The 23,897-nt window shown below is 40.6% G+C and overlaps 2 protein-coding genes across 4 annotated transcripts; one reads left to right on the top strand and one right to left on the bottom strand.

Moving 5' to 3' along the window:
* The first annotated feature begins 930 nt into the window (after positions 1–930).
* Positions 931–5,910, top strand: LOC148340373 (opsin-3-like). The gene is made up of 4 exons (XM_088290101.1): positions 931–1,570; positions 3,642–3,967; positions 4,909–5,136; positions 5,481–5,910. Exons 1-4 carry the CDS (start codon positions 1,216–1,218, stop codon positions 5,718–5,720), a joined length of 1,149 nt encoding a protein of 382 aa, XP_088146227.1. The 5' UTR covers positions 931–1,215; the 3' UTR covers positions 5,721–5,910.
* An 81-nt stretch (positions 5,911–5,991) lies between these two features.
* On the bottom strand, positions 5,992–23,423 carry lrrfip1b (leucine rich repeat (in FLII) interacting protein 1b). 3 transcript variants are annotated; one of them, XM_088290100.1, is made up of 18 exons: positions 22,883–23,423; positions 19,638–19,724; positions 18,057–18,104; positions 17,496–17,540; positions 17,288–17,338; positions 17,029–17,106; positions 16,802–16,837; positions 15,927–16,052; positions 15,379–15,549; positions 13,184–13,276; positions 12,865–12,957; positions 12,551–12,643; positions 12,254–12,389; positions 8,979–9,028; positions 8,741–8,858; positions 8,579–8,658; positions 8,106–8,210; positions 5,992–7,358 (listed from the first exon to the last, which is right to left on the bottom strand). In XM_088290100.1, the coding sequence occupies exons 1-18, from the start codon at positions 22,970–22,972 to the stop codon at positions 7,248–7,250; spliced, it is 1,611 nt and encodes a 536-aa protein (XP_088146226.1). In that variant the 5' UTR covers positions 22,973–23,423; the 3' UTR covers positions 5,992–7,247. The 3 variants fall into 3 exon arrangements, with proteins under 3 accessions (XP_088146226.1, XP_088146224.1, XP_088146225.1); XM_088290098.1 differs by lacking the exons at positions 5,992–7,358; positions 8,106–8,210; positions 8,579–8,658; ... (6 more) ...; positions 19,638–19,724; positions 22,883–23,423 and adding an exon at positions 9,050–10,918 and having other exon boundaries at positions 16,802–16,926; XM_088290099.1 differs by lacking the exons at positions 5,992–7,358; positions 8,106–8,210; positions 8,579–8,658; ... (8 more) ...; positions 19,638–19,724; positions 22,883–23,423 and adding an exon at positions 9,050–10,918 and having other exon boundaries at positions 16,802–16,926.
* Between the last annotated feature and the right edge of the window lie 474 nt (positions 23,424–23,897).

Raw genomic sequence — 23,897 nt, 5'->3', positions numbered from 1 at the left:
CCCAAGGGGAAGGTGCCGTAGCTTCACAAGACCCAGTCACGATGAGCTTGACGGGTCAGATTTATTGAAGATTCAATTGTGTGTTTCTGAAACTTGACACACTCACACGTACATGTATTAAGAGAGAAAGTGCAATACAAAAATTATGTGTATAAGCCCATATACAGCCCACACAGCAAGTCCACCAACCTGTTTTCTGGTTTGGTCATGTGACGTTCTGTATTAGGCCCCATTCTCCCTGACTTCATATCGTTTCTGTTTTATCTTAGAAATTACAGAGGAATAATTCAATTAATCAACTAATCAAGAACTCAATCACAGATGATGTTACCTCTCTCAGTTTATGTTATGTTCTCATTCTGGAGAGTTGGAAAAAGGAAACAATGGAAGCTTGTATTCAGCCCTGCAAACAAATGCACGAGCCACAAGAAGCATGTTTCTGTCGGTCGTCAGCAGAACAGGCGTCCATCAGTGACGACTGAGAAGTCTGCTGGCACATGACCCGCCGGGCCAGCTTCAAAATGAAAGCCAATTAAGGCTATTGCATTGGCGACAATGTATTATTTTGTAAGATTTTCTTTTTAAATGATCCTTTGCGTTGGCGGCGTGTTACGTTATGCCTATGTTTACAGCTTCAACTATTACCGGAGGAAGAAAAAAATCCTCGATTATTGTTTTGTAATTTGAATTAGCGAAGAAGTTGTATGAGTAGAACAAAGAGAAAGAAAGAAATTGAACAAGGGTGGGTACTGTGGACTCATGTGAAGTCCCTGTATGTAAAAAGTGCCCGTGTGCGAAAGGTTAAACCTGAGAAGTGCTGGTTCTCTGTTCTGACCCACTAAAAGCACTGATTATTAAAAACAAAACAAAAATAAAAAACAAATCAAAACAAAAAACAAGTTCAAATTTGGAATTGTAAAATGTAATGTAAAAGTGAAGACAAATTGCCGTTTTGGTTCAGATTCTAGTAAGAGACATGAAGTACACGCACATAATGTACTTAAGTGGGCCACATAAAATGATGTGGCGGGTTCCTATCTGGTCCCCTGGCCTAGAGTTTGACACCTGTGTCTTCCAACCATGACAGCATTTAAGCGCACGTTGGCTCGCTCGGAGACAGTCGAAGCTGTCAGGAGCACACGGAGGATGTTCAGTGAGTGACGCAGGCGCCGTGTTCCTCAATCACAGGCGCACAGTCGAGCCCACATCTCTGTCATGTTTTCGGATGGGACGGCCATGAACCGAACCTCCGGCGTGGGGCCCTCCGGGCATGACTGGTGGAGCGACACGCCACGGGAGCAGTTGACGCGCGGCGGTCACCGCGTGGTGTCGCTCTTCCTGGGTTCCATCATGGTGTTCGGCTTCTTCAACAACCTGCTGGTGCTGGTTCTGTTCTGCAGATTCAAGACGCTGCGGACGCCCGTCAACATGCTGCTGCTCAACATCAGCGTCAGCGACATGCTGGTGTGCGCGTGCGGAACCACGCTGAGCTTCGCGTCCAGTCTGCGCTCCCGGTGGTTGTTCGGCCGGATGGGCTGTTTGTGGTACGGCTTCATCAACTCCTGCTTTGGTGAGTGCGGACCTGGCAAAAGTACTCGGCTCAAACTAACTAACTACTTGAGAAATACCAGTAGATGAGCTTAAGAAAAGGCTGGGAGAAGTCATTCAACTCCTTTACTTAAGTAGAAGTCGGTAGTGCAGAAAAGTAAATTTATCCATAAATATATCAATTTAATCTGTTAACAATGCCCATTTTGATAATTTGACACAGTTTTTTTTAATGTAAATGTAAAACAGTGGTGTCAAAAATGTACTCACCTCTCTTATATACGGTTCAGGTCAAATATGACTTGTTTTATCATTTGAACAGCAATCAAATAAATTGCCCATTTGTCATACTTTACACGGGAAATTTGATGCATTTTACTGAAAAGACACACGGACGCACAACCACTTTCTCCTATATTTGTTAAATCAGTCTTTATGACTTAACAGTAGTACAGTTGATTATTGTCACTTTCCTAAAATATTTTCCCCCAAACACTCAATAGTGATTTGTACTTTTTAAAAAAAAAATATATTTTTTATTAATACGGATTAATATTTTGATGATTTCATTTTAGGGTAGAATTGAATCACCGTATGTATCTGATTTTAGCCGAGGTAGCCAAAATCATGAGGTTTTTTTTTCTTTAGGTCAAAATATGTCTTTAGGCCATTATTTTAGGAAGGTGATATGATCAGAGAAAAACTCCACCACCTCCGGCTTTAGCTTGTGCCTCTAATTTAGTGAACAAGAATCATTGCATCCAAGGAAAAAAAACAATCAGAGATAATAGGTTTATGTGACTGAAATGATTTTAATCATTTGGCATACACTTGCAGGCACAAACATCACACAAAAAATGGAACTACAAACTTAACGTTCAAGGCCCTTTTTTCACACGCTAGTTAGAAATTGGCATTTGCGCCATTATGGGAGTGAACACAGCTAACTTGCTTTCAAATGGAAGTGCATCCTCTCATTCCATTTATATTGAGTGCATGAAAGGTGCACGGTCTACATGGCAGAAGCAGAAATGGACTCGCTGGAGTCCATGTGTGCAGGAGATTGAAGTGTTAGTCCAAGTATTAGTGTTAGTTATAGGAACATTCCTTTACGAATAAGGTGCTTTTTCGGGTAAAATGGAAACAAGTCAATTTGAGGCTGACTAGGCTACTAGATGACCCACATTAAGTAACACAATTTTAAACAGACATTCTTTTGACGAGGTCAGTTTGACCATTTCTACCATATGAATAATAATAATTATAATTAACATTTTTATAATAATTATTATTACCCACAGCCCTTCAAAAGTTATGATCACTTTCATCCGCTATGTGTCAAAAGGTGAAAATATTGTAATCTGTAAGGCTGCAATCACACCAAGTGTGAATCAGAGCCTGGCTGCTAATTTTGATGGTTAAAATATGTTTATGCAAAAGTCAGTGAATTAGACTGATTACTAATTTGCATTTGTATATTCTCATTCACATGCTGGTATTCTTACTATTCTTATGTCAACTATATATTTGGGAAAGTTCCCCAAATATATAGTCTCGTATGTTGAGGTTTTGGACTGGTTAGCACATCTGCCTGACAGTATAGAGGTTCAGGGTTCCAATCCGGGCTCAGGCTTTCCTGTGTAGAGTTTGCATGTTGGGTTTTTTCTGGGTCCTCCGGTTTACTCCAACATTCCAAAATTGAAAATTGACCAAGATATTGGTCAAAATGACCAATTTGTATCGGTTGGTCCTAACATCAATCGATTGGTTTAAAACAGTGCCGTTCCAGATTTGATATTTAAACTAAACCAACTAAAATATATTGGTCAAATGTAACCAATTGTTTTGATCAATTTAACCAAACAGTTTTAGGGTGTGATATAAAATAGACAAGATTGAGGTAGAGGTGATCATATTCTTGGCTTGTGGCAAAACTGACCCAGAATCTAATATGTACGCATGTACCGCAAACGTCAAAAGAGAGAAGAACAATAATAAAAAAAAGATAATCCTAACATCTAAGAATTTATGAATGCCAGCTTCAAAAAAAAGTTTGGGGACCACTGCCCTAAGTGATTTGCATCTGCCACTAGGTATTGTGTCTCTGGTGTCTCTCGCCCTGCTGTCCTACGAGCGATACAGCACCCTGTTGGTGCACAACAAGCAGAGCGTGGACTACAGGAAGCCTCTACTCGCGGTATGCGGGGCTTGGCTCTACTCACTGGCGTGGACGCTGCCCCCCTTGCTGGGATGGAGCAGCTATGGGCTGGAGGGCGCGGGAACGAGCTGCTCCGTGACGTGGACCGAGCGAACGTCTCGCTCTCATTCCTACATCATCTGCCTGTTTGTCTTCTGTCTCGGTCTTCCCGTCTTTCTCATGGCGTACTGCTACGGTCGCCTTCTGCATGCCGTTAAACAGGTGGGTCGCCACAGTTGAGCAGCCAATCGGATACAGCTATTGAAAGTCTCAATCAGACCTCAGAGGTAACGAAAGTATTCACACTCTGGACCTAAATAAAAGTAGAGTCGCTTGAGCTGAAAAAAAAAAAATACAAATGTAACATTTGAAATATTTAACTTCAGATTTAACTTCTTTACTTACTGTAAGTGCCGTAAATTCACCCCCAATATAACATGTGTCCCCAAAAGCACGCTTATAAAACATTTTTTTCTCTGTACTTGAGTATAATACGATCCCCTGATTTGCATCCTTTTTCATCACTGTATAATATGAATGAAGAGATCAAAATACAGTATGAATGCTTTAAAATCAAAGTAAAAAACTTGGCAAGGAGAAACAACCGTTACGTTAGGTGACTCTACAAAATGCAAATTACTAACAACATTATGAGCAAGTAAGTGCTGTTGCCATTGCTAGCCAGCTAATCTATTTTACTGATCCACAGATTATTATAATACTACTTTTGATTTAAAGCTACCAAAAAATGGACTACTATGTTATCAGTATAGAGCTGATTAAAAATACTGTTGATTTTATTCCCAACGTTTTCTAAGATGAAGAAGCAACTTTCCCCTGTCAGGTGTTGCCAGTGCAAGAGACTTGCCTGGTACATTTGGCACAGTTTTTACACAAAGTGCACTTCCTGATGTATAGCCCACCCATGTTTATCCAGGCTTGAGATTTACTTTCTTCTTGACTGGGTTTTTGAACCCCACTCCTCACTCCCACCACGCAAAAGCCCAATGTGCCGATCAGCTTCAGTTTTTCAGCCTGTACAAAGCTAGTCTTCAACCTAATCTGCTGACTCAAAAATCAATTAACTCAATCTTGGCTACAAGTAACCCAAGCACGTGGCTGAGGAAAACAACCTAGTCATGTGACATCACTTGTGTCGTCAGGTGGGTCGAATTCGACGGACAAGGCGGCGTGAGTTCCACATCCTGTTCATGGTTGTCATCACAGTAGTTTGCTTCCTCCTATGCTGGATGCCGTATGGCGTCATCGCCATGATGGCCACGTTTGGTCAGCCGGGCCTCATCAGCCCAGTGGCGAGCGTGGTCCCGTCCATCCTCGCCAAGAGCAGCACCGTCTTCAATCCTGTCATCTACATCCTGATGAACAAGCAGGTGAGATGAGATGGGAGGGCATTTGGTTGTTCTATCTGTTGCTATGCGGGCTTGGCATAGATAAGTAAACAGAAACATTTTTTTCAATAGAAGAAACAGTTAAGAGTTGTTTTTTTTTTTTTTTTAAATAGAAAATACTTTTTTTGGGTCAAAAATAATTGACATTTAATAATTTCCCGCGGCACACTGGTTGAGGACCACTGCCCTTCTCCAAATTGTAAGGGTCCACATATGCAGCCTTGACAGCACTGCAGTGACAAGTCATTAGACCCGTAAAGGTATACTTTTTGCATCTTTTTTTTGGACAGTGCAGGGGAAATAATGGCCTTTGTTTGACTCGACAGTTTCACCGCTGCTTCCTGATCCTGTTCCACTGTCGGCACCAACTGACGGAGAACAGTCGGTCCATTCCAACCAAAACCACCATGCTCCATCTTAACCGTTTGATGGTGGGCGGCGGCGCCGTTGGACTCGGCGATGCCACGGAAGCAGCCGTCAGAGCCTGTGACACAGAGGGCACCAGCGCCACCCTCTCGGAAAAAATGGAAGCACCTGCGCCGCCGCTGCCTGACATCTCCCTGTGAGGTCTTGTGGGACGTAGAATGAACTGGAACATTCAAGAAATGACCTGGAGCCTAAAGCCGTCAAGAAAGGCAGCAAGCCGCGGCTGCTTCAAATGGCAAAGGACTTGCAACTGTTGATTGGGAACAAATATATTCTGTGTGAAGTCAACCTGCTGTGGTTGTTAAAAGTGGAATAAACGTCTTTTTCATATTTAATTCTTAATCCTCAAAACCCCACGCTACCTGCACAGAAGTCAGGTGAATGAAACACAACACCATTAGTGACAGCAAGTGAATATTTCTGATGCACGGCCCATGTATTTACATTCAATTAAATCAAGATGCCACTGCTCTTCCCTTCCCGGAGCAAATAGTGGCTACCTATTGCGAGTCGTCAGAGTATTGTTGTGATATCCATCATAAGGTCCAGGTATGTACTAGCATGCTCTTTCCTCATTTGAAGGACAATTCAGCACATTAGAAGAGCGACTGCCTAACTAGTAATGTGCTTTACACAACTGTATTAGGACATTTCTCCACACTAGTAAAACGACAACGGTTCATTGGTAGAACAACTACATAATGAGACGGAACTGTGCACGAGTTCACATGTGCACACTGCTGGTACTATTAGGAGGTGCTAGTACATCCTAATCATTATAGTAGTATGCCAAAATGTCATACAGTAATGGAAGGAAGAAGCAGAAAAAAACACCGCTTACAAGACAGTTGTAGTTCTAGTGCATAGAAATGTCAAACAGTGGAAGACAGTTGTGGAAAACCAGCCACTAGTAACATTCTACTAGTGTACATAAATGTGCAATGGTGGAAAAAAAAAAAACATTGATCGTAGTAAGACAGTCATTTTTGTAGTGTGTAGTAATGTCATACAGTAGTCAGGAAAAAACAGCACTACTAAGAGTTCGACTAGTACGCCCTAGTCGTGCTAAGTGCGTGCCTCATACGCTATTTGTCGTCACTCGTCAGACAATTCAGCGCACTAGTAGAACAACTATGAGCACGCGTAGGGCACGTACATTAGTTGATATCTGAGTGTTACTAGTACTACTAGTGAAGCACTAGATGTAAACTAGTAGAACTTCATGACGAGTAATACTAGTAGTATGCAGTGTGCATTCATACAGTAGGAAAAAATGTACAAGTAAGACTTTCATTTAACTAGTGCGTTAAATTGTCTTACTAGTGAGGTCAAAGTGCATCCTCATACGAGGACCTTAAGCTGATATTGAACAAAACGGCTTTCCGTACCTCCCAGTGTTGGAGAAAATAGTCGATGGGGCGGAATTCATTTCAGGTGGGCAGAGTCTCAGGACAGCATGAGACAATCTAGATAGCCCCACATTTTCTGGTCAAACAAAGCCCACCCGTAGGGTCCCGCATATTGCATCAAATCAAGAATCCATCACCCAACAGAAGTGATTGTCAAGTCAAGTTGCAGGGGGAAACATTCCACAAGCTTTCCAACCCAGAGAGTCGTTGTGGAGTCCCTTGCGACATAAGGCGGTCTCCTTATGGGGACGTTGGGGATCACTGCTGGGCCAACAGGATGCTGCGGGTGGCCTTCATCTTTTCCAAACGTTTGGCGAGGAGGCCATTCGTCGATTCCAGCTCCTGGATCCGATCCAAAGCAGAGCGCAACTGCAGACAGCAAACACAACCGAGTTGAATTTTGGACGACAGAGAACCACTCATTATCGCCTTAGAAAATGAAAAAGAAAAGAAAATGAAAAATAATTTCATTAAAATCAACAAATTAGCCCTCCGTAGAATAAAGACAGCTCAACAATTTTCATATTATGCTGCTACATATGGTGTTAACATCACAGCGACTTGTAAATGTGCGTGAACAAAATATGACCTGAATGACTGCCGCTTTGGTTCGTTGGCTGCATGGCGAATTAGTGGCTAAAGTGAAACTAAATTGCTACAATCAGGATTCTTAATCGCATCATTGCCCAGCCATAACTTATTGTAAAATATTGCAATTTATTCTCCTGATGTGTGCGCTTTGGCCAGCAGAGGGCAGTATACAGATATGCAGAAGAATACCCCAAGAGTGTTGTCTTCTCCTGATTGGTCACTTCAGTCTTTGGCGCTTACTTTATGATCACTAATAGAAGCCTTCAAAGGTGTGAGATGGTTGGGGGGCAACATAGGGCTTAAAACTAAAACTTCCCCCAGGTAAATAACAGCCCAAGAGAATAAAAAATTCCACAAGCCCATTTGTTCATCGGTTCATGTAAAATCAGTATTTGTTTTAAATGCGGGGTGGCATGATTCTAATTATCGCATTGACGTTACAGTATTTCACACTGTCACTCTGAAAAATAATATTCTTACGTTGCGAGATATAGAACAAATAATTTTGCAATTTGAGCAAAGTACTTCTCTATGGAGTTTTCTCCTCTCGACCTTCAGCTCATCCTCGACCATCTCGGCGCTCTCCGACGCTGTCCTGTAGCGAGTCACCTGACCTTCCAGTCGGATGACCTTGACAATGGGAGATGCATCAGCATGGAAAAGTAATTTTAGTGACACAGAGGAGTTGACTAATATTCTCAAACATCTATAGTATATTACATAACGGAAGACGGAAAAAGCTTGGCTTCAGGGTGAGAACTTTGTATATATATATATATATATATATATATATATATATTTATTTATTTTAATTTTTGCAATAGAAAATTATAATGAGGCTTGTCTTGGCCTGAGTCAAAACTGACCAAGAAAATACTGTGGAAACTAATCGTGCGTGGAAAATAAAGAGCATGTAAGGGTTGAAACATATTGCTTCGAATCTTTTTGTGAATTGAACACGAAATCAAACAACAACAAGGAAAAGGCGAACGACATACATTTTGTTCCAGAGTGGCAACTTCCTGTTCTGATTTCACTAGTCTGAACTTCAGGTCGCTGATTTGTCTGCTTGCATCTCCTGAGAAGCGATGGCAACGTCAGAGGAAAAGTGAAAATGAACGTTTCCGTGAGCAAGAGTGAGGAAAAATAGGAACGCTCACTCTGAAGGTCCACCACATGCGAGCCGGTGCCATTGTCCAGACAGTCTTCCTCAGGATTTTGGCTCCCGTCAAGCCCATTTCTTTGTCTCAGAAGCAGTTGAGTCTTGAGCATTCTCACCTACAGTAGATGTACGTACATATTCATAATCTAAGAAGGAATTCTTGCAGTCTGGACACTTTCAGACACACAGCATGATCATTGTTGTGCTTTGATGGTTAAATGTTGACAAAATCGCACCTGATCCTGGTAACTTTCCCTTTCTTCAAATAGCTTCTTCAGATGTAGCTCTGGAACGAGAGGAGCGAACGGATGTTTACTGACAGCCTCCATACCGGCTTATTTGTTAATTATTTCATTACATGATTAATTAGAATTCCAATGATTTTATTCCAACTTGAAATTATGAGAGAAATTGTAAAATCATGATTGGTGGTTTGATTGAGAAAATGTAAATGTTATTGTTGACATTCCATTTAGTAGACAATTTAGTTTTTTTTACAATTTCTTACCCCTAAAAAGTGCTGTGACATCACTGTTGAGAAAAATCATAAAAAAAAGCAGCAAATATGATGTGGCAGCGAAAAAAAATACTTGAGCTCAAATCAACAGAAATGATTTATTGCGTATCATAAAACAAAATGAAACACAATACAATCATCAGTATCACGTAATTAAATCCACTTCAGCTCAATCATTTGTAGTTTGTGAGTTTTTCCAAATATGAATGATCTCAATCCAAAGAGTAAATGAAGATTGTACCGCTCGTCCTTATTAGGGCGCCAGCCAAGCGGAAGCCGAGCGCAGCTGACTTTGGGCCGAATTACAACCTGGACAGGTCACCACTCAAAAACATGGCACCTAATGCCTAAAAAAATCACATTGACACTTGGAGACTTTCGAGCAGAGGAGATCCAACTTTTTCCTCTGATGGTTGAGCACAGAAAAATCATTCTGTGACTTACATTTATTAAGCGCATTAATACAATTCCTCTTGCTATTATAGTTTGTTGATTCATGATAGAAGACCGTTACGTCATCACCTTCTGTTGAAGGTGATAAGCTAAATAATTTAGGATATTGGGGTGGTTTACGGCCCAGTATCCACTAGAATGGATCCATCCCTGTTTGGAGCTGATCTCCACAACGGTTTTCCTCGCCAACGATTTCCTACTGTTCACACTCAGCTGTGAACTTCTCCATCTCCTCACGTGCTTCCTCACAACTGTCCATGTCTGCCAATGAAAGCTCCTGCGGAACCTGATGATTTGTCTTCAGTACCGGGCGGGCGCGTTGCTCTTCTACGAGTTTTCCTGGTGGGAGTTTCAGCAGCACCCATTCAGGAGCTGCCATGATCTTGATTTCCTCAACAAACCTTCTGAACTTGCAACTCTGACAGACAGCAACAGGAGCAGAAGGCGCCGAAGATCCTGGCGGTGTGGTGTCCGCAGCAAAGGAAGAATTCCCCAAAACAAACTCAGTCATGTTGGGGTGGTCAGCTTCTTCGTGTGGCGTTTCACATATCTCAGAGGGATTTTTAATGACGTTTTGCTCATATTTTGCGGGATAATCATCACAATCTTCATGCAGGAGACTTGCTGAGCAAGTTGGCTCCACCATGACATCATCTCTCATCGCAGCGGCTGCAGAGAAAGATTGGTCGAGCTTTTCATTCATTTTCTGGCCCGTTGAGTGGTCCAAGTCACGTCGCTGTAAGGTGATGTGATATGCCGTCAGCTGGTCCGCTGCATTTCTGGATCTGAAGTTCTTTTGGTCCAAGATCATGTCTGAGGTAGGCCGACGTGATGTGGGGACTTTGCCGATGGAAGTCTTATAAACATGAGAGATGGATTTTTGCCATTTTGCTTGACTGTTGCACTGTTTTTGGGACAGTGACACGAAAGGAGACTTGACTTTGGGTGTAAAAGTCGACTCACAGCCAGAATTTCCACGTTGCTTCGCTACTTGTTTAGTGAATGATCTGTTTACGGGCACACAACTTCCTTTGGGTCTGGTGGGAAATGCCCTCAACTGATCTTTTCTTCTTCCTTCGTGATTCGTTTGTTTTCTTGCACGCCTCACGATTGAAGCACGTACGTGACTGACAGCCGAGCTGAAGCTGAACGAATTTGTGGGTTTATTTATCTGGGAATGGCGGGATGTCAGATCTCCAGAGTTGCCTGAAAGACCACGAAGGATACATTGGTGCACCAAGCACAGACAAGTTGTCAACGACAGAGAGTGGGGAATGAACCCAGACACTCAGTAAAAAGCAAATAAGGTTCTCAGTGAACATCAGCATCTATTAAAATGATTCACATAAACTGGAACATATTCAAATAAACGAGAATTGATCATGCTTTAAGGGCAGGGGTGTCCAAAATTCTTCCTCCTACAGCAAACAAGGAATTGGGCTTATCAAAAAATACAAAATGGATAGAAGTCCAAAACGACAAGGATGAAAGTAACTAAATAACCACTTGCGGGAGGAGAGCGAGCGAGACCGAAAGAGAGAGAGAGAGAGAGAGAGAGAGAGAGAGAGAGAAAGGACTTAGACTAAAGATAACCGAAAAGCAACTTGACATGACAGACGAAATATGACATTGAAACAACAAAGCAGACAAAAAGGGTTGGAGGGAGCACAGGTGGACCCTGCTCGTTTTTTTTTTTTTTTTTGCTCGCTCACTGCATGTCAGGTAGCATCCTGCTGCCCGCCAGTCTGAACTCAGCACACTGACACTTTTTCGTGATCGTCATCATCATCATCACAATCAGCTACTTGACCTCTCATCTCTGCATTCGTGTCCTCCATACCCCCACTGCTCTAACAAGCTTGTTTGTCAGCGACTTTCTCTCATTTTTCACAATGAGTTTCTTTGGCTAAAGTTAATGACAGCTGGTTTCATTCTACACAAGCAGGTTAAGTAAGAAAAAAACAACCTCCCCCAGAAAAACAATATAAAGAGTTAGGTCAAATTTAGCAACAGATTAGCCACATGTCTAAAGATTGAATGTAACTACTGTGCACAGTGTAGAAAAGTCTCAACGCGACAGCAAGTTTCACACTTGCTTTAGAGCACCATATTGTCAAGGCGTGGAAAATGCCCATGACGATCCGCTGGGATTCCATCCATTTGAGGCTTTGACATGATATATTCATATTGTTATTACGTAGAATAACTTTGCAAACGGGACTTTTTTAGTCTGTAACGGAAACAATTTGAAGTGCAGTAATATGCTTATATGTGTGCAACACTGCCACCAACTGCAGTAAATGTGCAATTACACAAACACAAAAAATAAAATAAATAAAAAAGAACCAAGTCTCATCATTGCACTGATGAGAAGGACTGCTTTATAGGGACTTCAATTACATCAGTGGTCTTATCAAATGTTCAATTTATTATATGCTGGGGCAACAAAAAAATGGATGCACATGGCCCTTAGGCTGTAGTTTAGACACCCCTGCTTTGTTGTCATTGAATAATAAAAAAAATATATATTCTGTGGCTTACCCAGCATGCCCTCTCTGCTCCCAGGAGTTTCGTTCGCCAACCGGGAAGCAAAGCTGTTGCTAACTTCATCCTCAGCATCGTCTAATCGAGGCCCCCCGTTGGTTGCGACCTCTGGAGAAATGACCTCGCCGTATTTCTGCTTGGGAGATGATCAATAATCAGTGATGGATGAGTGACTTGCACTCTTTCTCTGATTGGTGGACCTTCCTTAAAATAAATGTTGTCTGAAGCCAAATTGTTACATGACGTCGAGTCGTGCGATATGGCGACACCATCATGCGACTTCTTTTTCTGTACCTTGACAACATCTCGGAGGCTGAGCACCTCGACTCTCAGCTGGTCGCGCTCGATTTGAATGACGTCAGAGATTTCCCTCTGACGCTCTAATGCCTGAGTGGGACCCAGGACGATGAGTTGGTGTATGCAAGGAAAGTGATGAGGTCGGAGAAAGGAGAGAAAGCGGGTTAAGTATGGTTAATGGATTAGCAGCAAAATTAGTATGACATTTAGTGGAATTCAAACATAATTCCGTTTGAATTTTGTTGCTGTTTTGAATTGATTTTACCAATATTTGAGTGTTTGTAATGTTTGGACACTTCATCCCACCATACCGCAATCTTCTTTTCCTTCCATTGCAGAGCCTCCTGCAAGTCTGACACCTCCTGAGAGTAAGCATGTGATTGTTCTCGTAACTGTGACACTTCCTGGGGGTGTGGAAGGAAGGAAGGAAAGAAGAAAGGAATAGAAACAGGAAGGGAAATAGAAAAGCAATGCGTTTGTGGTTAAAAGCTCATTAAAAGGTGGTAAGTTTGCCCAGAGAAGATTTTTGCGACAACATACGAGTGAATCTTGTAGTCACACAAAAGAAGAATGCGAGCACTCGGCTTTGCGCATTTTGCGTGTGTTGGGAATGTTTAGTGTTGAACTGACCATCAGCAGTTCTTCACTTCGTCTCATACTGTCTTTCATGTCTTTAAACTGGAACTGAAGGACAATGTGACAGTCACGCTCACGTTCATATGCCTGCAAACACACATGTGATACATGACAAATCCATGGTGGGAAGTAAGATCCTACAAATACTCGGTGACTGTATTGGAAGGTTGCTCATGTAGCTGCGCTTTTTTTTAGTAGAATATATCTGGCAGTTTCTACATTTTAAGACTTTTTAACTCAATTTAAATGCCTTTTAAGACTTTTTTAGGATCCGTGGAAACCCTAATCTACATTTACAAAAAAGGGCGAACGTAGGTGACGCCTTTCGGGGGTACAGGGCCCAAAGGCAGCTCAGAGGATTCAGAAGCCATGCGAAATTAATAACATTTATGCTCAACCTATAAATTGAGCAGCTGTTATTTCAAATTGATTGTAAATTTAAAAACGTAAAACTTGAAACTGATAACATTTAGGGCTTTATTTTCGTAGCCACCACACATGCACTTGGCTATAAAAACTGTTGCATCTACAAGCCTCCTTTAATTTGGCAAGACCGTGCTTTGCCATGCGGACTGAAAGCGTTTTCTTTTACATGCTCCCGGCATACTAAGGTGGCTGAAAATACACAAGCTGGAAGGAGGTCCAAGTTGTGGCACTGGTTGTGTAAAATGATTTTGGTGCATAGATGCAGGCGGATGATATAGATGTGATGTGTGGTTGATGTCATTGTATTTCATTCATAAATATGCAAAGCATCAAACTGTCTAAATCATAGGAATCTATTCATGAACACATTATTATTATCATCTTTATTCTATTTTTAAAATGTCCCTCCTTGACCGCCGCACAGTCACTGGACACAACACGGACACAAATGATCAGGATTGAAGGTGGTTTCCAACTGCACATTTTGCAGCATCAATCTGTGATTACACTGGCCCCTTTTGGCGGTGTGGGGTGTGTGGTTGTTGACAACATGTCAAGGAGCATGCGCATTCAATAATGTCACAAAGGGTCCCCTCACGCAAATTGGGGGCCCCCCACGGACAATGGTGCCCTACACACATTAGCTGCTTGCAAGCTGAGCTGTGATTGGTCATTACCTGAGCCCTGAGAAACTGTTATGTAATTTTCAGTTTGCAGCAAGTAGCAAAACAGCCTGCAATGGATAAAAACAGCTGGATTTTGCTGCTTAAATCATATTCCAGAAAAACAATATTAATCTGAAAGCCATGTTTAGACTACTGGGGGCTGCGTAGAACATATTATGGGAAAGAACATTTTTGAGATGACTTCCCCTTTAATATATTTTAAAGGGAATTTTATTTCCAGTATTTTAGAGTATTTTTAGAGCAAACCTGATTATTAAATAGTGAATTTACAGACATATACCAAATGTCAATTTTTCTCAATTGATTTGTCCGTGTCTTGTATTGAAAGTACATTCTGACAACTGCAATGAATGCCTATATTGGAAAAATAATTGTGAACGACACTGAATTATATTTTTAATATAGTATTATATATCATTCAAACTGGGACTGGACTAGCATATAAAAAATGACCCTGGACATTTTAGATTTGTTTGTATGTTATAGTCTTACAATAAGCAATAAGCAAAAACTAGCCGCTCACGCAGAAAGAGGCTACCTGCAGCAGAAAGAAAAAAAAAATTACAGACCACATGCAAGAAGGAACCGGGTTTGGGTACGCAACTAATGTGCAATCTAACTATTTTTTTTTTCAGTGGTACTTTTTCATAGCGTGAGAAATTAAAGTAAAGCGTGTGAGCGCGACATTGGACAGAAATGCATGTGTCTCAGGCTAAATGTGTGAGTGTTGACAGCTCTGCCCATAGTAACATTCCATTTCGGATATGTCATGCTACCAATTTAGCAGCCGTGGGTAACCAACTTTTTTTTTTTATTGTGCTAATGTTATCTTAGTATTGCTAATTTCTTAAAGCTGGATTTGTATTGTCTGTGAATTTGATAAACGCGCTTGTGCATGTTTGTGAGGGGCACGACTTTGACTAAGTGGGTGGTTAGTGAAGTAAAGTTCCATTCAGAGCTTGCTAACAGTTTAAACAATGCAAACTCTCTCTTTAAGAACAGACAGTGAGCACTTTTTCCCACCTTTGTTAGAAATATTCAAACAATGTCATGTGACATTCCATCGACCTACTTTACCTTTGTGCGCTCATCAGCGTGCCGTTGCGCCTCCCAAAGCAGCTCCTCCATGTCGCTCAGATCCTCGCGCAGAGTCTCCACCTGATACATTAAAGTCGACTTGTCGTTGTGGAGCTGAGCATTTGAAACCATCGCTCGGCGATACTTTTCCTCTGCTTCCGCCACAGAGTCCTGAGAAAATGGAATATAAATCAAGAGTCAGACATCACTTACAATTTTGTAGAAGGAGAGCATTAACCAGATTAGAAAGAGATTAATTCAAATCTGAAAGTCTAATAGCCATTTGCTTCCGGTCAGGTGAACGGCCTGTTAACGACTTCTTTATTATGATGCATCTTGGAGGATATGACACACGTGACCACCGTCTAACAGACCACTCCTATCTAGCAGTTACAATCAATGACTCTCAACCCAAGAGAAATCAATGATTTTGCATACAAATCAAAGAAAGTGGAAAAAAGTCAGTCCATGGCCGAATTAACACAAATCAAACTAATATTGAATTTGCTCATCAGTTATGGTAACAAACGGTGGGGAAATGTTGGTACCTTCATCTCTCTGATGGACGCCTCCATCTCGACGGAGATTGATGTGTCACAGCTTCCCCTGCGAGATGACGCCCCACCCAGGGATGATAGAGTGGCTGCAGAAAGGTTCAGGGCTGTTCTGGAGCCCTAAGATGGAGGATGTGTGAATACAATTTGATGATGGAAGCAGCATAAAATAAATTTTCCCCCGGCTGAGCAATCCAGGCAAGAAATAACAAGTGCCGCATAAGAGAGATTTTTGAGTGTAGCGGTGACATTCTAACAGGTTACGCCTAAAGCCTGATGTTGTAGATTGAAATATTTTTCTTACCAAAAGTATGTACACAAATTTGTTTACATTTTCAGGGACAACGTTGATGGGTTAAAGAAGCCTCACGTTTGAACACAAGTACTTACTTAAGATACTTGATAATGCAATTACAGCTAGCAATTGTAATTATATTGTTTTGATCAGATTTTGTTCAAAACCATAAAACACAAACGTTTTACCCAAATACAATACTTTTCAGAGCAACAACTTGCCATTACAGCCATTTTTAAACATATAGCTGCATGTTTTCCTGTCACACATTTCACTTACATGTAGCCAGTAACAAAAGGTATTTCAGTGATGTGGTGCCTCAGTTTGAACACTCAGTGGCATGTGGTAAAAGGAGCACTTACAGTAAAAAGGAGACAAAGAAGAAAATTGTGTCTCGTGGATATGAACAAGAATGAATAGATGACGTTACCTTTATGTGTTTCTAACTTGTCAAGTATCGTATCAGTGTATCCCGAGTTACATATTATTCCCGAAGAAAACATTTGTGTTAATTTCTTGTGCCCAGCTCTACTTTCATCTGAGTTCAAATGAGCCAAATGAAAACTTGACTTACTCTATCCAGGAAGTCTCTGTCCAGTCTTTCCTCCACCTAAAGCACACATACAGTCAGATCACACACATATATATATATATATATATATATATATATATATATATATATATATATATATAAAAAAGATTTGATCCACTGCACCCTCAAATAAAACCGCAGCTGGTTTCCATCACATACTCCCAGTCAGCTGCAACAAGATGAGGTTTCACAGGGCAAGCAAAACTTACCACAGGGCTCGCACGAGCTGAACTAGTTCTGGAGGATGCCCGAGAGCCAGAACCAAGAAATGAGCTGTAATCTGAAGGCTGGAAAGGTAGAAAGGAAAAACAGGTGCAGAGATACGAGGATGGAAGGAGACGATCGGTGGGAAGAAACAAGGAGAGGTGAAAGGATAGATGCAAGACACGTGACACAAGTGTTTTAGAATGAAACCAGAAGAAGAAACCAAAGGGATGCAAAATCCGTGGATTGTTAAAATTAAGTCACCTTCAGACTGCCTCGACTGCCCACAGACATCCGTTCTTCATCATCTGAAAGCTGAAAGCACAAACAAGAACACACCTTGACATCAAAGTACGTGAAACACTTGCCGATGCAGCTAGCTCCACATTGCCGGTGGTGGCTGCAATTCTTCTCATGTGTGAAAACTTCTCACAAAGCAAAGACAAGAGGAAAAGTCAAAGACGATACAGACCGAAGCAATTCTCCGCGAATGGCGAGAATAGCGCTCGCCGTCCTCCTGATAGGCCGCGAAGAAGAAAATAAAGAGAAGAGAAGGTTACGATACAGAGAAGAGTCCCAGCTCTGCTGACACAGTAAAATGACCAGATGATCATGCTTGATACCATGCCTGACATGCAGACTGAAAAACAGACAGCATTCAAAATAAAACATGACAAAACAATGAGCGACTGCTACATAGAAAACGTTGAAATGAAAAACTAGAAAGTAGCAGTATTGATGTCATTATCTCTGCAATATTCAGGCTGACATACAGTGCAGCTGACTCATAAAAACCTTCTGAAGCCACCCGGGTGATTTATCGCAATCTAGAGGTTTACTTTGGTGAGTTGTGACATTTGAAAACATAAACATGACTACTCTGTTACATTAGTGGGCATGACTTAATTCTTAATATCGCCACGTTACAGTCTCTGCCAGGTCAGTACAACTGGTGCAATGCTCTTTTATTCGTTTTTGAAGAGATTAGGTGGTAGAAGGTTTTTATGGGCCAGCGGCAGATGCGTGGCCATACCATCCACTGCTCAATGTGACCCCATTTATAATCCAGACCATAATACTTCTGTAGAGGAGAAAAGGAGCACAAATTAGAACCACTTCTCCATTTTGATCTTCCTTAACTCATTCACTGCCAGCTGTTTTCAAAGGATTGCCCAATTTTGTCAGCCACTGAGCTTTGAAGACGCACACAATACTTGGCGTCGTGACAATTTACACAAGAACACTACCGATCAAATTTTTACACCAACCATGGCACACACTTTCTGCTACCCATCTCAACACATACAGATACTCTGTTTTTACTACACATGCACATATTCTCAATTTGAGTGTGAGATGCCTAAATCTGGGTTGGCATTTTTCTGCATCATAATCGACGTGACAAGCCAAGAGTCACTGCCTAATCTTTATCTTCAACTGATTTCACTACAAGCATGGCAAGACTCTCTTTCACACGTACCTGTTGAAAAACACATTTGGCACAGTGGCAGCAAATGGTTGAGTTGATGAGAATAAATATCCACAGCAGTCAATTAGTTGAGTTGAAGATGGGTGGTGCTTACCAGCCTCATAATTGGAACTACAGGTTTTCAAACTAAATCGTCTGTTTGATGTCTACATGTGGCGTGCACACCCAAGTTTGAGCGCAAAAGTAATTATATGCCATTGTGAAAAAGGTTGTAAAAAAAAAAAGAGTAGACAAAGAGGTTTTGAGAATGACAGTGAAGTGACTCACCGCAAGATGAATGTTTCTAACGACTGATGATTGAAGAACAGTCACACTGTTGCCTCTCCTACTGTGTGACCTCTGACCACAGGGTGTGTCTCATGTTTACTTATTGTCAGGTAGTTGATTAGTGTTGATGAGAGCCAATCTTTTTTCATTTCAAAGTATGGGGCGAAAACATTTCAGTCAATATCACTGAATGATGATGTTTAGACGTTTCCGTTTCACAATAAAAGTTGAGATATTCTATTAAACTTACATCAACTCTAATTTATTCTTATGTAGATGTTAAGATGTTAGGAATGCATATTGCTCACGCTCCTACGAAGTCTCGAGTGATCGTGATGAGAGTACCAAAAGCACATATTGTAATATTTACCAATTACCTACAATAAATTAATTTACTTTAAGCGGCGTACACGTGTATTGATCTCTAATGGATCTTAAATGATCTGTAAAATCGCACAAATAATTTTTGCACTCGATTTGACCAACACAGCACACCACTAAGACATAACCATAACCTGATCTATAACTTGTTCGGTCGAATTTCATGATGTCATAGTGATCGCTTAAAAGCAGCAAATCAAATTGTTTATTAAGTTAACAGCTCTAACTTAAGTGGATGAAGACGTTGTGGTCCTTTTTAATGAAAAGATTATTCCAATTTGATCCGATGATTGGTATGTTTGTGCCCCACATTCAGACGCATTTAGAATCATGGGACAAACAATTGCGCAGCGTAAATTGTGAATATGCTCTGCAATGTCGCCAACTTGGTATTCTGACATTTTAAAAAAAAATATTTCACAGCATCGCCGCTCATTTGGAATAATCAAGACTGGGTGGCAAGTGACAGCACCTCACCTCTTTGTGTTGCTTCTCCAGCTCCTTCATCCGAATCTCTCTGGCCTCCGCCCTTGCTGTTCTCCTTGCCGCCAGCCGCGCTTCTGCCTATCACAAACGTTAACCACATCAAGATAAGATTTTTTTTTTTACACCTTTTCAGTACCACTATAATGACCAACATTAAACAAAAACAGAAGACCTGACTGTTCATCAAATACTCATTGTATATTTATTATGATTATAAGCCACTGTAACATTATGCACAACTAGTCCAACCTGCAGTAGGACTAGGGAGCACTAGTAGAACTAGTAGTCTTACCCGTGATGTTTTTTTTCCACTACAATCTTCCACTATAGACAGTTCAGTCCACTCCCAGTACTACAGATAAACAAATGGGAAATAGTAGAGCACTACCAGGGAAGCACTAGAGCCTAACTAGTAGAACTTTATAATGTCACTAGAAGTACTTGTAGCACACAGTTGTCAATTAGTGAACAGTTTTGCTCCACCACTAGTAATATGTAGTTGTTATTACTAGTACACTGAATTTTATGACCAGTGAGGACAAAGCGCGCATTAGTACATAGACAAATCAGGGCACTAATTGGAAATCAGGGCAGAACAATTAACTCAAATTCACATCGCAATATAGTAGCATGCAAAAGTGAGGCAATTAGGAAAGAAAAAAAAAATCATTTTGGTCGGTCGGCTTTGTTTTTTTTTCTCATTTTTTTTTAAATATTTATACTGTGTTTATATTTCATTCATTTATTCATATAGTGTCTACATAACTACAGTGCTGAAGAAGTGGATTCCGCGTCTATATATCCACTTGAAAATTTGAAGTTGTAATGTAAAAGATTCGTTTGTGTTATTGCTGTAAAACGACTTGTGCCATTCTGACTTGTTTTTACGCCGCACTTGTTTGGAAGAATTTTGTGAAGTTGTCATAGAAGACTCGTAAAAGACTGCAAAGTCAAAGTGTTGAGTAAGTTAACAACTCTAATCGAAATAGATAAATACATTGTCATATTAGTATACATGGGAAGAGCTAAAAACACATTTGTCACGCAACTAGTGGCAGTCTCTGGTATGCGTGATATGTGTGGCCGCACACGGCAGCATTCCTAAGGGGCCGGAAAAACACTGAAGTGAAAGGTTAGCTATGTCAAGGAAGTATGTGCGTTGTTCGAAGCTCTCTGAGTATAGGGGAAAGAACAAAATGTGTGACTGGAGAGTGTCATGGGCACACGGAGGTGCCAAAGGAGGGCGATGCAAAGGGTGCCATTCAAGCTAGGACGCACTGCACGCTATAAAAGGTTCATTTCAATAGTCTAGATGAAGTGCTGAAGTAAAACAAACAGTGTAAAAAAGAACAACAAAGAAAAAAATAATTTGACCCAATCATTTCATGGAATTTTACTCCCACTCTCGTCCTAAAAATTCACTGAATGAATGATCGAGCATGACTGCACATCAATGTAGACGGAGTTTATTGTTCTTCCGCCTGACCCATCACCACAACGGCAGGCTGGTTTGGATGATTTGTTCACGTTTTTTTAAAACGATTGAACATTGGATGCAAACAAATGGAACAATGAAGAGGGTTAAATGAAGTTGGGAAAATCCATCCATCCATTTACAATGCCGCTTATCCTTCAGTCGCAGGGAGCGGAAACAAATTCCAGTTTGTCTTTGGGTATAAGGCTGGAGTGGTTGCCAGTCAATCCCAGCCAAATATATAATAGAACATAGAGAACCAGAATTTGGTTTTACCAGAACATGGTAAGCGCATGTGAACCACCATTACACTCAAACATCTCACATTGGTAAATATGACTTTTCATGTGGTATCTATGCAAGTTATTAATCAGTATCATTTTCAGATATTCCTGTATCTGTTAAGAAGGAGGCAGATCAAAGTCATCTTTTTGAAAAACTAAATAATCTCTATTACACTGAGTTGTGAGTGATCTATTTGGGCAGGAAATTTGGGAGGCCACTCATCCAGAAATACAGTCTGGGTGACAAATGAGCCCAAAGCTCCCGTTTGTTTTCTCTTGCTGTGACACTGACCGAGTGTGTGCGCTTGTGTGAATGCGTGTGTGCGTGTGTGTGCTGTGCCCGTGACCCCCATTCTTTAAGCCTCTGAACATTAATCTGCATCTCAACGGTCACATGACTAGTCTGACACACATGTTTTGTCTGCAGCACATATCATTTTTATGGAGTTGTACACTTTACGTTTTTTAGACAGAACTTATTTTCTGTTTAATAATGATAATAATTTGTTATTATTATGATTATTGTTATTATTATTATTGTGAATAATAATAAAAATGCAGCCTTACTAATAACATTATTATTACTATACATAAAATAGTCTGTATTATAATAATTATAATAATAATGCAAGTTATTTTACTATTATTATTGTTAGTAAATTTTAACTCTTATTACTGTCATTATTATTATACAAAACATAAATACACTGAATAGTTTACTGTATTATATTAATTAATTTTATTATTATTAATAAAAAAGTAATGGGGTAGCCATGTTAGTCTGTTAAATAGATAAATAAGACAGAGGCAGCACCTTTGATACTAACTGATTTATTTGATACAAGCTTTGTAAATGTCTGCTTTGTCAGGTATCAGATAAACTAGTTAGTCGGAAAGGTGCCACCGCTGTCTTATTTTTCTATTAGTAGATAATTATACAGAAAATAACTGTACTGAAAATGCTAATTAAACAATGGCTGTGCAATAATAATAATAATAACAATGACAATGTATTGCAATTAAAATAATTACAATAACATTAGAACAGCAATATTATCACAAACCGTATACAAATAATATAAAGTACAACAATCAAACATAATAATGATGATAATAATAATAATAATATTACATTAAATTAAAATCATTTTTAAAATGTATAGAATTGCAATTACTTTCAATAACTTTATTAGAGTGATATTCTGATTATTAATACAAAAATAATTACAGGATTTAATTTAATTGCTAATAACAATTCTAATGACCAAAGACAGCTGGGATAGGCTCCAGCACGCCCGCGACCCTCGTGATGAGAAGCAGTTAAAATAATGCCTGGATGGATGGATTATACTACAACAATTTATAATAATAATCATCATCATCATCAATGATAATAAAAGTAAGTATTTTTGTGTGTCTTTTGTAATTCGTCAATATTAATAAATCGAATAAAAGATTTGGACTTGAGCAAAACTCACCTCCCGGGCGATCTCTTTGAGAGCATCGTCCTCTGCGGTCAGCTTCTCCATGTTCGGCAGCCTCTTTCTGCCGGGTCCTTGAGTCCCCATCGTGCAGAATTATCTAGCGACGAGTCGTGCCGTACCTTCGTACCAGCGATACACACACCGCCCTTGGCTTCACAAGCTTCACCTACACAGACCTTAGACAGACGCGTTGACCATCCAAGTGGCGTTCCCGAGAAGCGTGCGGTTCTGCTTCACGTCCTTTTTCGAAGTCTCATTGGAGGTTCGGTATCGCTCGCGGCGAAGTTAACATTAGCCCCGCTCCAGAACCACAAAATGCTTAAAACCGGCTCAGTCACAAATGTCGTCCCTCCTCCGCCCTGAAAACTCGTTAATCCGCCTCTGTCAACATCCGTCGCGAGCCTGGCAGCCGCTTACGTTGCTTCCGGGACGTCAAGAAGCAAATCACGCTTCATGGTGGCGACAGGTGATGTGCCGAAAAGGACGCCAAGGGACCCGAAACGCTGCATCCCGAAGACCACCTGACCTTACCTTCCGCAGTGTGATGACGAAGGCGGGGGGGAGTGGGAGGAGGTTGGCTTGTGGTGTGAAATAACGATGTACAAATACCTCGTGACTGCACAAATTTGAGAGTCTCTCGCCACCAAACTGCTTCTTTTTTAGTTCAGTGTTATTTTTCATGTTTATTTTTGTTTATTGTCACGTAGAGGGGGTTTTCTTTTTTAGTTCAGCGTTATCTTTCATGTTTATTTTTGTTTATTTTCACTTAGAGGGGGTTTGTGGATTTAAAAAAAAATCTGTTAATTTGTTTAAACTGTCAGAAAAAGTCTGACAGTAGTACATTAGTAAAATCACATGTGGACAATATATCAGCACTCTCCGGTCGCATCTTCATCATAAGTTCATTTTAAAGAAACCACTGTATCCTAGGAAAAAACTACCAATTTACATATAATCATCCACGGGTTAGCACATCTGCCTCACAGTGCAGAGGTTCGGGTTTCGATTA

The sequence above is a fragment of the Idiotropiscis lumnitzeri genome, chromosome 3, assembly GCF_059441095.1.
Source record: "Idiotropiscis lumnitzeri isolate Australia: NSW breed Sydney's pygmy pipehorse chromosome 3, RoL_Ilum_1.0, whole genome shotgun sequence".
Lineage (NCBI taxonomy): Eukaryota > Metazoa > Chordata > Actinopteri > Syngnathiformes > Syngnathidae > Idiotropiscis > Idiotropiscis lumnitzeri.
Note: the sequence above shows the minus strand (reverse complement) of the source record. Positions and strands in the feature narration are given on the sequence as shown.